Source organism: Curcuma longa, chromosome 19 (assembly GCF_044706935.1).
Source record: "Curcuma longa cultivar G26 ecotype Majalengka, Jawa Barat chromosome 19, ITB_CL_G26_1.1, whole genome shotgun sequence".
In the NCBI taxonomy this organism is placed as follows: domain Eukaryota; kingdom Viridiplantae; phylum Streptophyta; class Magnoliopsida; order Zingiberales; family Zingiberaceae; genus Curcuma; species Curcuma longa.
The window spans coordinates 5,575,237-5,588,401 of NC_133879.1; the positions used below are offsets into that span (position 1 = coordinate 5,575,237).

Below are 13,165 nucleotides of genomic sequence, written 5' to 3' on the forward strand. Positions count from 1 at the left end.
CTGAACCCGAGCAAATGTCTATTCGACATTAAAAGTGTCTGTTTCCTGAGATATATTATTACCGAACGAGGAATCGAAGCCAACCCAGCAAAGGTTCGAGCCGTCCAAGACATGGCTTCCCCACGAAATATTAAAGAGGTGCAGATGTTGGTTGGACGGATCACAGCTCTATCCCGCGTCATCTCTCACTCAGTGGGGAAGAGTCTATCTTTCTTCAAGATTCTGCGTCGAGCCACTTGGTTCTCGTGGGATGAGAAGTGTGAGTAAGCTTTCGCCGAGCTGAAGCGCTATTTGGCCGACCTGCCGATCTTGGCCAAGCCAGCCTCACATGAACCTTTGTGGATATACTTGTCGGCCTCTGAGGAGGCCCTTGGCTCGGTTCTGGTTAAGCAGGAAAATCAGACACAACGCCCGATATATTTTGCAAGCCATTTGCTGAAGGATGCGAAAACTTGCTATACTTCTTTGGAGAAATTGGCGCTAGCCCTCACTCTGATGGCTCAGAAGTTGCATCCTTACTTCCTCTCACACCCGATCACGGTGCTCACTAATAGCAGCTTGGGTCAGGTCTTGCTCAATCCTGATGCCTTTGGACGCCTTATCAAATGGACCACCGAGCTAAGCGAACATGACATACAGTATCAGTCTCGGATGGCTACCTTTTATAGGAAAGGGTAAATTAGTGGGAGAGTTGCTTGGCCTTATACATACCGATATATATGATTCAATGTCAACTCAAACACAAGGAAGTTATAACTACTTCATTACCTTTATCGATGATTATTCATGATATCGATATATGTATTTATTGAAATACAATTCTGAGGACTTTGAAAAGTTCAAAGAATTCAAAATTGAAGTAGAGAAACAGCTTGACAAGAGTATTAGAATACTTTGATCTGATCGAGGTGGTGAATACTTGAGTCAAGAGTTTCAGAATTATCTAAGAGACAATGAAATATTATCTCAGTAGACTCCGCCGTAGATGCTCGTGTATAACGGTGTATTTGAGAGGTGAAACTGAATCTTATTGGACATGGTGAGGTTAGTGATAAATCATACAATCTCCCCATAACATTTTGGGCAACGCACTTGAGATAATTATTTACTTGTTAAACAGAGTCTTCGACCAAGGTAGTCTCTACTATTTCATATGAGATATGGAATAGTAAAATCTCACTTATCTTACTTGAAGATATAGGGTTGTCCTACTTATGTGAAGAGGATTGTATCAGATAAGATGGAAGCTAAATCTGATAAATGCCTATTTATTGAACGCCCTAAGGAAACAAGGAGTTACCAATTATATTCTCCCATGGAACAAAATTGTTTGTTTTAAGGTATACCATATTCCTGAAAGAGTTTCTCTTGTAGGAAACAGTGGGAGTAGAGTTGAACTCAGTGAAGTTCAAGATACTCAAATAGATATTAATGAGATACCTAGTCAATAACCATAACTGATTACTCATATTGATGAATCATCGGCTGAACCTTTAGAGACACAACCTCTTCGAAAATCCAGTAGGACATGCAATATTCCAGAGAAATATGGATTTCTCGTAAGTGATTCGAATGACGTGTTACTCATTGAGGACAAGTAAACTACTAATTATGAAGAAGTTATGAAAAGTTCAGAAATGGATAAATGGTTAACAACCATGAAGTCAAAAATTAATTTCATTAAAGCCAAGTTTGGAACTTGGTGGAATATCCATTTTGATGAGATAATCAAAGAGTTTGATTTCTCACAAAATCTGACGAACCCTTTGTGTATAACGAAGTCAGTGGGAGTGCGATCGAATTTCTGTCATTATTTGTTAGTGACATATTAATAATAGGAAATATATGTCTATTCTACAGTCAATCAAACTAGGATTGGTTAAAAGTTCTCCATGAAAGACATAAGAGAAGCAACCTAAATACCTGAGATTAAGATCTATAGAGATAGATCGAAGAGGTTGTTTGGTCTTTCGCAGTCTACATAAATAGACAAGGTGCTAAAAGTGATTTAGCATGCTTGAATCCAAAAAGGTAACATATACATCAGGCATAGGGTTCACCTTTTGAAGTCTACGTGTCCACGGACAAAAGATGAGAGGATTTACATGAGTAAGATTCCTTATGCTTCACATGAGTAAGATTCCTTATGCTTCGGCAATAGGATCAATCATGTATGTTATGATGTCTACGAGACTCGATGTATTATGTGCTCTAAGTGTCAAGAGCGGATACCGATCAAATCCAAGAATGGATCATTGGACTGCTGTCAAGATAATTCTTAAAGTACTTGCGAGGAAATAAGGATTTGTTCTTAGTACATGGAGAAGGTGATATGGTTACACACGAGTATACGGATGCCAGCTGCCAAATAAACAAGGGTGATTCCGAGTCTCAATCTGGGTACATATTCACTTTAAATTATGATGCAATAAGTTGAAAGTGTTTCAAATAAAATACCATTGCAACTTGTGAAGCAGCAAACAAAGCGATTTGGATCAGGAAGTTCATTACTGAACTTAGAATGGTTCCAACCATTGTTGAAATATTAACTGTTTACTGTCACAATAATGGAACAATCGCGTAAGTAATGGAACCTAGGTCTCACCATTGATCCAAACATGTGCTTTGGCGATATCAATTGATCAAAAGGTTATTAGTAGAAGAGAAATACAAATCGAAAAGATTCCCACTAAAAGGAACTCTGCAGATCCTTTAATCTCTACCTCATAGTAAATTTGAGAAACACATAGAGACACGTGGTATTGGATACCATGGTGATTGGCCTTAGGAGATTAATTTTATTTTAGTTTGTTTTTGAATTTTGTTTGCTTAGGTGAGAGTGTGGGGGATTTTGATAACCATCATTGTGTCTTGATAATTAGGTTTCTATATTCGTGTTTTTGATCTTCTAGTGTGTCAACTTCTCGTTTATAGCATATTTCACGAGTTAAATTCATTTTATATTTTAATGTGAATTCTTTTATATTTGTGGGAGTATCTTCTAATTTGTGGAATTAATTTGTAGGTGATCAAAAGATCACGGCCTTAAGCCGAATGGATTCAATTTGAGTTCAAAGACAATGTTAGAGAAGGGAGCTAACTAATCCAAACCATCCATTAAAATTTGACGGAATCTGAGTCGTTCATCAAGATCTAGTCCATCCAAGCTAAGGGAGGGTAGCTCATCACCATAGATCTAGATCCGAACCCTTGAATCAGATCTAGGTTGATTTCCACCATTGGATCAGAGTTGGAGAACTCACAGCCATTGATGCAGATCTAGATCAAGTAGTCGGGATTTAAAAGAAAACGCTATAGTAACCAGAGGTGATCATAATTTATTCTGTAAAAAGGTGAAATTCGCCACCTTAGCGGCCCCACACGGTCGGCCCCACAACCATCTATGAGGAGGTAAATCGAGAAACTGCAGTTAGCCATGACAGAGGAGGGTATTGTCTCGGCTTCGTCGAAATTCGAATTCTTGCCCTCTTCTGTAAGTCTGCTCTGTCGTAACCAACTCAGCTATGCCCCGGGGGCGAGGTGATCGCGATTTCTGAACAGAGAGTTGGAGGCACAACTAGAGCTTCATCTCCGACCTTCCATCGTCGACGATCTCCATCTTCCTTCTCACTATTGAAGTCAAAGGCATTTCCCTTCTTCGCCGATCCTCAATCAGCCATCACCGGAGCCCTATCTAATCCATCCAACGACACACGTCAATCATCTCTCGTGACTCCATCGCCGATCATCTCCTGCCACCATCATCGCCAGGTTGTCAAACTTGGGGATTCCCATATTGATCAAACCCTAATTCCCTTCATTTCTCAGATCAAATGTAATTCCATAGCATCAACAGATCCAACTCCGATCAGTCAACCATCTTCGATTATCTCCCACAACTCCATCGCCAATCATCAAGGTCGAGCTCCGATCATCATCAACACAACCGATCTGATACAAGTTTAGGAATTACCCTAGCATGGTTTTAAGCTCCCTAGATTCACAGCTTTATTCATAGTTTATAATTTCCCTATTGTGATTAGCTTAATGAAGGCATGCTCGGCTTCAATTTCCTCATACATTTGACTCAGATTTGAATTGGTTCTTAATGAGGTAATTTTGGTGGTTATTGATATGCTTTTATTTTTTTGTTTCATTCAGTTTGGTAAGCTAGGTTAGATTATTTGTTTTCAAATTCTACGGTTTGATGCATTCATAGTTTAGTTAGTTTGATCTTCTAATTCATGCAGGTAGTTGTTAGGTTTCGTAAAAGTGCTCAAATTTCACTAATTGTTGTGGTTTCTTTATCTCATTGCAATTATAGTTTATGTTAAATTAGATTGCCTTCCATCACTCGTCTTTATCATTTACAATTTAAATCCAAGCCAAAATCATTTATAAATAAATTTAATCCTAAGATTTATCACCCTACCATTACATTCATTAGGAGACGGCCCAAGTTGTCCTATACTATATTAGTGCAGTTAGGGGGTTCGGTGATATTATTTGATCTCGTATCACGACAAATACAGGCTTTATCAAGGGGCTCGGCGACACACAGCGAACCACTCAAAATCCATGATGCAGTTCTCAATGATACTTGACTACCTACCTGACATCCCAAACTCGATTTCAGTGGAGTAGGCGACGCACTCGTCATTCTATCTCGACTCCTGATGGTGCTCAATGGCCTTGGCAAAATGTGGATGTGGTGCTCTGTAACCCATCTGCATCCTAACTCTGCACTCGGTAGTCTCGGGTGGGCTCTCAACAATTGCTCGGTGACACACTTGGCGACCCACTTGGCGACCCGGACTAGGCTCTCGGTGGTGCTCGATGACACACTCGACGACCCACTCAGCATCCCTAACTTGGCTCAAAAAAAAAATCCTGCACTCCCGACTAGACTCACGAAGACACACGACGACCTACTCGGTAACTCAGGCTTGACTCTCGATAGTGCTTGATATGCGTAGGATATATAAACATTTCTGATGTTTAAATTACACATCTTTCTGCATTTCATGATTATTTCTTACGTTTGTCACATCCTTTATTTACACATTAGACGTGTTTTCTCCATATCCTAGTTCGGAGGTCTTCTCTTATTTTTATGCTTTTGCAGGGCAGAAATGGAGCGAAAAGGCGAAAACGGAGAATTAATCGAAGACAAGGCAAGACAGGATCGTACCTCCAAAGCACGACTGTGTCTCAAACTCCAAGGGGTCGTGCCCTCCAGGGCACGGCCGTGCCTCAGCAACAGAGTAGTAAATTCCCATGGTCGTGCCCACCAGGCATGGCCATGCCTTCATCCTACAAGCCAACAGAGCAACACCTGCCCACGATCGTGCCCACTAGGCACGACCGTGCCTCTATCCGTGCCTCCAACCTGTAAGCCATACAGAGAGCCAACTGCTTATGGTCGTGCCCACTAGGCACGACCGTGTCTCCGTCTACAGAAAAAGGCTTGTGTCTGGCTGTGCCTAACAAGAACGGTCGTGCCTGTCTCCAAGCTGCAACATGCCATGGTCGTGCCTCCTAGGCACGGCTGTGCCCAATTTTCTAGAGTCCAGCAACACTTGGCCATGCCTACCAAGCACGGTCGAGTGACGGGGGTGTGCCAGCCGTGTGCCCTGGGTCGTGTGGCTAGACACGGCCGTGTGACGAAGGTTTAGTAATATAGCAGAGGTCTGGGTCGTTTCTCATGGAATCAATGAAGGAAGTTATCCTAGACACTTGGTGCTAGATTTTTATTTGCTAATCATACTCACTCCTAATTTTCCAAAAAATCCATCTATTCACAATTAACTCCTACATTTAACAATTGAACCCTAAGTATACATAATTCATAAATTAAAACCAATCACACACCCTAATCACAATATTAATCCTCTTTCACATAATTACATTAAAATACAATAAATTTCATAAATGTGCAAATTACTCCACAAACCATACACAACTAAACATGAATTATCTAAACATAATTGCATAACAACTTTGTTCTATTACACGAATTCCATTCTATCACAAATTCAACATACAACATGTCTTCCATTCATATAACCTACAACATGAATTCCAATCATACAACATACAACAACTATAAAATACAACATACAACATAAAATACTTTATTGATAAACATTAATCAAACAACACATAATTCATATGCACATGAATCAAAACAACTATACAATCATATAATCATTCAATTCAACAACTAAATCATTAACAAAATTATCCAAACAACCACATTCCCAAACAACTTCATGCTACCAAAACCAAACCAACAACCACATTTCCAAACAAATCATTCAACATCCAATTGAAGTAGTCAATCAAAACAAAACAAATCAATAAAATTGGGGGTTTTGATTATCAACAGGATGAAGAGGATTGATCGGAGAAACCAAGATCTGGAGCTCCTTCCTCTGCCTAACTCCTGATGTCCACAAACAAAGGGTTATACAAAGAAATGGAGCCCCTTACCTGACTTCATCGATGGATGAGAGATGATTGGAGTTCAGAACAAAATTTTTTCCACGCGTTCAAAACCACGTCGGCGAAGACGTCCGCTACTCGGAGCTCTAGTGGATGCGGAGGGATCGAGAGCTTACTGGAGCATCGACTCACGACTGGCATCCCTATTGTGTGGAAGGTCATCGGCCGCCAATCGTCGAAGCTGGCCACTCTGAGCGATCTTCCGCGACTGACGGGGACTAGGAACTCTTGCATTTGAAACCCATGTCAGCGAGACTCCTGTGTTGCGTCAACGCTCGTTGACCGCAACTCCTACCACCGCTGCTCGTGTGCTGATTAGGAATCAAAGAAGGAGGTGATGGAGGGGAATCGCGATGAGCTCAGTGAAGAAGAAGAAGTCGCGATGAGATGCTACAGGAAACCTAGGACCAAGCCCCCCACATCACTGAACCAAAATCGGCTTATAAGCCAACACTGAACTAGCTGTTTGCCCTTGAACCGACCTAGAACCAGGTTGAGCCATATAAATTGAGTCGATTCGAACCCAACTTGAGCCCAAGCTGGATTGAACTCAAGCTGAATTGAATCGATTTTAAACCTGGTTGAGTCAAACTGAATTTGATTTGAACCCGACTTGAACCAGAATTGATTTTCATCCAAATTGGGCCTGTTTGCGGGCTTTCTGAATTGATTTCTTTGGCCCAATTTTAATTTTTTGCAATTAGGCTTCATCTTAATTTCTTGCAAAATTAAATACAACAAATTAATACCCATAAATTATCTCAAATTAATAAAAAAATATAATGAAAACCTAAAATTTAACCAAGATAAAGAAATAAGCTCAAACCCTAATTTATGACATAAAATATAATCAAAACAATTCAATATAATTCTAATTAATCCCATCAAATAGCCACTTATCAGTTGTCGGTGAGTCGACTCTTAGCGGGTCGACTATCTACAGATAAGGTTGATGTCTCCCAAGAACTAGCAGAATTCCAAGAGCCAATCTTTTAGAGACCTATCCTTTTAAAAAGGATTAACACGAGGTTAGAAGGGGACCAAAGCATACCTTGGCATGATTCCTCCAACGCTCAAGTTAGAACTATGGACGAGAATGAAGAGAATGAACAAAGAAAATGAAGTAGAGCACATGAGCAGTCTAAGAATTGTTGTTATCATGCTTTTGATTGCTGGAGTGATTACCTTTTATAAGGAGAGAAAGGCATATATTCTGGTGGTGATCATGACTTTTCATTGTCTAACACCCTTTGCTTTCTAGCTATACACCTTTTAATCTTGGCAGCTATGCCTCTTCATTGCTGACACCCTTAACTTCAAATGGTTATGATTCTTTAGTAAACATTAGCCACTGCTGCAACCTTGGGCATAGTTTCGAGTAGGTGCATGACTCTAGCTTCTATAACCAATGCCTTTTCTGTAATTGACGCCTCTTTTAATGCTTTTTGATGCCTTCACACTATTCCCATACCTAAGTGGACACGTAATAACGTAGATATAATGTTCGGGACCATCACTCAATTGGGTCCAGGCATGCAAGAATTTTACTGCTCAAGTGTTATGGTACTCAAGAAGCCATGTTCAGAGATATTACTCACTCAAGCTCAGGTGCTATGGTGCCCTAGATGCTTCAATGCTCGGGATCATCCCCACTCAGGCTTGAGCACTCGAGAGCACCACCCACTCAAACTCAAGATGCTATAGTGTTCATGATTATCACCCACTCGGACTTAATACCAACAATTATCTTGAAATTAGGTTGATCAAAATTCACATTGACTGAATCTTAGTTTGTTCTACCTAGATTATATATTGACCGGGTCAAGGGACCTCTTATATGAACTCTATATTGATTGAGTCAAGGACCTACTACGTAGACCCCTTACTTACCTCTGCATCACTTACAATTGAGAATTTTAAATCATTGTCTTTGGCTTGATTAAAAGCATTGTTAAGTTGTTAAGTGACATCGTTATAATTTTGAAGCTCCAAGAATGCCCAAGAATTCATTTGAAGACTTGGAGTTGATTCTTGGGTCTTTGAGATCCACCAAAAGCCTAAAACACAGTTTTTTTTTTTTTTGTATATGTCAACCATGATATTTGTAACTTTTGTATGTACGTCGACCAAATTGTTATGTTGGCTGACACATCTTTGTACAATACATAAGGCTACTGTGTGTAAAAAGTTGATCTACATGTGCTCTTCAAATGAGTTGTCAAATTTTGAATTTGGACTTTACAACAGTTACGTTTTTAAAGTGTGGCAACCAAATTGGTAAGATAGTCCACACACATGTCGACCAATGTGACAATCTCCATTTACAACCAACAATGTTAAGAATAAACAAAAGAGCTTAATTATTAATTAAGATCATCATTTTAACAATATGGCATTTCACTATTTCTTCTAGAACCCTTAATATCTTCGTTTCTATTTTAGTCTTCTCAAATTTTTAGCACACACTACATATCACCATCAATGCCTAATTATAATATATATGGCCTCGTCAATCTAGTCAAAGAATCCACATCAACTTTGGCTCTACAATAAGTTAGGAACAAAGATCAATGAAATACTAAAATTTACTTATGATGTAATCTACAATATATAGTTGTGGAGTTCTGCTTAAGATAGTGGCTTATAATGGAGGCAGGGCATCATCAACTTAAACAATGTAGGTTTGTGAAATCTCACATAAAGTGAAAAATAGTAGAACCATTGGGTTTTCTTTTTCTTCACTGCTCTCACTTTATATAACTTTGCCAATTTATTAGATTTGGTAGACCTCGGTTTATGCTATTTTTGATAAAAGAAGTTATAGATTGATTGATGTACTAACTCTTAAACAAAATAAAAACCATTACAAATTCCAAAAGATGGCATCTCATCTTTGGTATATGGATCTGAGTGCTTCAAGCACAGGATTGGTATCTGATGCTTATTCATCTTGGACAGCAGTGTTCAACAAGTTCTTTTCTTTCTTCTTCATTATCTATCACTTGTCAATCCCTTTGTCACTAAAATATTCCCAAAGACAGAAGAGCATAAGAAATCCCTGCTTCAGCTTCCATGAAAGAAACTCCAGGTATCTAAACTTCTCATCTCTGTTGCATTGTAGCTTTTGCGATGCAATCTTTGTAAACTTCAATAGAAAATGGGCTATTACTCTTTCGACCTGCAACTTCTGCAGAAAAATCATTCTGGGACAAAGTGGGAGATGCTTTCGCAAAGCTTTGTTCTCCAATCAGACATAGAAGGGAAGTGAGGAAAATTAAGAAGAGATTGGTGGAAGCTATCAGACACACAGCTTCTTCAGGCAAAAAAACTTTTAGATCAACCAACAGCATCATTATGAGGTTCCCCCAGTTCAAAGAAGGGTTGCAAGATGTCAAGCATATTTTCGAAAAGTATGGTAAGGTTTCATGATAGGGACCACTATTTTTGGTTTTTACATAGAGGGATTTTAAACCCTCTCGATGCAGATGAAGATTCAAATGGAATGATCGACCATGAGGAGCTAAAGAAGTGCCTGAGAGCACTAAACTTCAACATTAACGACCAAGAGATCAATCGTCTTTACCATTATTGTAACATGGATGAACAAAATGGGTTACAGTATCATGAGTTCATTGTTCTCCTCTGTCTAGTTTTTCTTCTGGATGCAGCTTCCTCCCGAACTAATAATGTACTTACTAAACAATTTTTTTCAAAATTTTAAATCATTGTTCACAACTATAATTCTTGTTGTATATCAGACTGCAAAAGATGGATCAAGAGAAATTGAAACCACATTCAATTTGCTCGTGGAAGCATTTGCGTTTCTGGACAAAAATGGGGACGGAATGCTTGAAAGGAAAGACTTTGTTGCGGCACTGAATGAAACACCTTCAAAGGATAAATCTCCAGCACACATTGCTACCAAGAGATTCAGTATGCATACTCTTGTTTACTTTAGTGTAATTTCTTCAGATTGCTGTTGATATTCTTAAAATGTCTGATTATTACTGATGACATTTGTATGCAGGAGAAATGGACTGGAACAAAGATGGAACAGTGAGCATCAAAGAGTTCCTCTACTCCATGATAAAATGGATCGGTATGGACTCAGATAACGATGAGAAAGAAGAAACTATGAAACAAATTGTGATTTGGTAAATTATGTTTTGGCATGATATTAAAATGCCAATAATCTAGTGTGTTTAAGATCTCTTTGCAGTCTTAATCTATCAAGAGTTCATTAAAACCACATCTACTTCTCTTCTTATAGTTTGAAATTCTATTGAATGTATATTGGAATTTTCTTGTCACTTGGTTCATTGTTTATGAGTAAATTAGAATATGTTCCAAACTTTATTGTGCCATTGTGCATCCTTTGAAAGGAATCTCTCATCTTTCTTTCCTTTCCTTTCCTTTCATCTTAAGACCACTTGAACATGTAAAGTTGAAAGTTTGATCTTACTTACAAATAGTTCCACAACCTCAACCCTTGCAAAAATTTGTGTCATATGTGAATCGAAGAAGCATAGAGTTGTTTGTGATCTCTCGAACATGTAATATTCCTTGAAAAACTCCTATAATTGTGGCTAGGGAGAATGATTTACATTATTTAAGCACCCTCTAATTCTAACCAAGGTTTAACTACACCACTAACTAAGACAAACATCTATTTAGTTATCCTAAGGAAACCTAGCTTGGAGTTTAAGAACAAGACATATAGTTCTCTAGTTTATTGCATCAAATGTTTTTTCATAAACAATATTGATCTTAACTATCTTTTTTCTATGTTTATGTCTGTTCCGGTTGAAACTAGCGGCTGGACAAGTCACCGGACCTTCTCCGTCGTCGGCGTGGAGCAGGAAGATGGGTTGAGTGCGGTAAGACCTCTAGGACCTTCTCCGTCGTCGGCGTGGAGCAGGAAGATGGGTTGAGTGCGGTAAGACCTCCAGGACCTGCGAACACAAGGAACGTGAGAGGAAGGCCAGGGGGGTGCCCTGGCGCGACCACTCCGACGCTCAAGTTAGAAACAGGGGAGGAAGAAGGTGAACAGTAGTGAGCTTGAGCGTCAAGAAGAGTAGAAGTTGAAGAAGATACCTGTGGAGGAGGGAGTGGTCGTTTTATAGAGAGATGAGCGTGTACCTGTCACGCCATCATTAAAGGAGATCCCATCACAATTAATGAGGCGAAGGAACAATTGAGTTATCTGTCCCATCTTTGCCAATAACCATCTTGTTGCGGCCCACGTGGGTGTCAGAGGGATGACGATAATAAATGAGGGGTGTGGGCTTGTCAGAAGGCATGATGGGACATACCAGGGCACTGTAGGGCGATCCGGCGATTCGGCCTCGCGAGAGGCGCGAATCGAAAGGGAGACCTAATGGTCAGTCGGGCGGGGAGACGGTCGAATGGCGATTCGGCCGACCGACGGCTCGGTTCGGGACCAAGCCAAATAGGGTGTTCGGCATATCGTAGATTGGTTTGGTGGTTCGGCGCTAAGCATGGCCGAGCGGACAGATCGGCCGATTGACGGACCGATTGGGCTGTTAGGTGAGTGAAGGATCGAGAAGAGGGGCGACTCGGGCCCCGGTGATAAGGCGGCGGTCTCGTTCGGAGCCGAATGGAGTGTTGGCTGATTACCCTCCCCGATTGGAGAGAGAGAACTGACTTGGGTGATAGAGCCAAAGACTATATATGCTGACTCGGCACTTGGGCGGGACTAGGACCGGACTCGAACCGAACCACGAGGGGGTATTCGGCTTATCCCCGTAACATAAGCCTTCCCTACTAGTTTAGTCAAAAGGAGCGTGAGGCAAACTGACTAGACCGACTTGTGTTCGAGTCCGACTAAGGGGATTTGGGTTTATCCAAGGATTCGGCATATACATGGAATCGACATGCATAAAGGGCTGGCTCGGTCGGTCATGAGAGATCGAGTGTTAAGGGGCATCGACTCTGAGTTTCTGAGGACAGTCGAGCGGGGCGGCCTGTAGTCGAGTAGTATGAGCCGAGGACTCGAGTCGACCGAAGGGTTGGGGAAGGTAGTCGGCGTGCAGGCGAGCTCGAGCGCGCGTCGGAGGTCGGGGACGCACGTGGCAGGCTACCGAGACACGGACTAGGCAATGTCGAACACGGTAGCTAGGGAAGGTATTGGCGTGGCATGCACAGTCTGGCAGGTGACCTGTGGTGTTGCGCGCAGTCGGTCGCGGTCGCCATACAGTGACAAGGTTGGTAGCTCTGTGTGGAATCGTGTGAGGTCGGGCATCCCGTGTGCCAGTTGATGTGCAGGAAGCAGCGAGCTCAGCCTTTCAAGTAAGCAGAGAGAAAATAACATGAATTTTGAGGCAGAATCCACAAAGATTGCCCAACCATTCCATTTTTTATTAATTGCATGGAAGGTACCGCTATGGGCTGAAGCGGGAGGGGAAAATTGCACTTGTGGGGCCGGGGTGGGGGGGGTAAACCTTTTGCAAATGAACAGAGAGTTGGTCATTGTGAAGTTTGATAATGACGGAAGCAGGGGCAGAGAGGCAGAAATAGCATTAAATTATCACTGCTAAAGAAGAGAGAAATAGTGGGATGTAGTGCCCGATCCCCTCTGTCAACTCGACAGCTAGTCCGCGAGCGAGTATAGCCGCCCCAAGATCGGCCATACTAAAGCTTG

At 41.0% G+C, this 13,165-nt stretch overlaps 1 protein-coding gene across 1 annotated transcript; it reads left to right on the forward strand.

The window, feature by feature from the left end:
* Positions 1-9,534: 9,534 nt before the first annotated feature.
* On the forward strand, positions 9,535-10,662 carry LOC141812407 (putative calcium-binding protein CML22). Its single transcript, XM_074700414.1, has 5 exons — positions 9,535-9,592; positions 9,698-9,919; positions 9,990-10,192; positions 10,263-10,437; positions 10,532-10,662. Exons 1-5 carry the CDS (start codon positions 9,577-9,579, stop codon positions 10,660-10,662), a joined length of 747 nt encoding a protein of 248 aa, XP_074556515.1. The 5' UTR covers positions 9,535-9,576.
* The last annotated feature ends 2,503 nt before the right edge of the window (positions 10,663-13,165 follow it).

Coding starts and splice junctions, on each gene's coding strand:
- LOC141812407 (XM_074700414.1), top strand. Junction 10,193..10,262: donor CTTCCTCCCGAACTAATAAT/GTACTTACTAAA, acceptor GTTGTATATCAG/ACTGCAAAAGATGGATCAAG. Junction 10,438..10,531: donor CATTGCTACCAAGAGATTCA/GTATGCATACTC, acceptor ATTTGTATGCAG/GAGAAATGGACTGGAACAAA.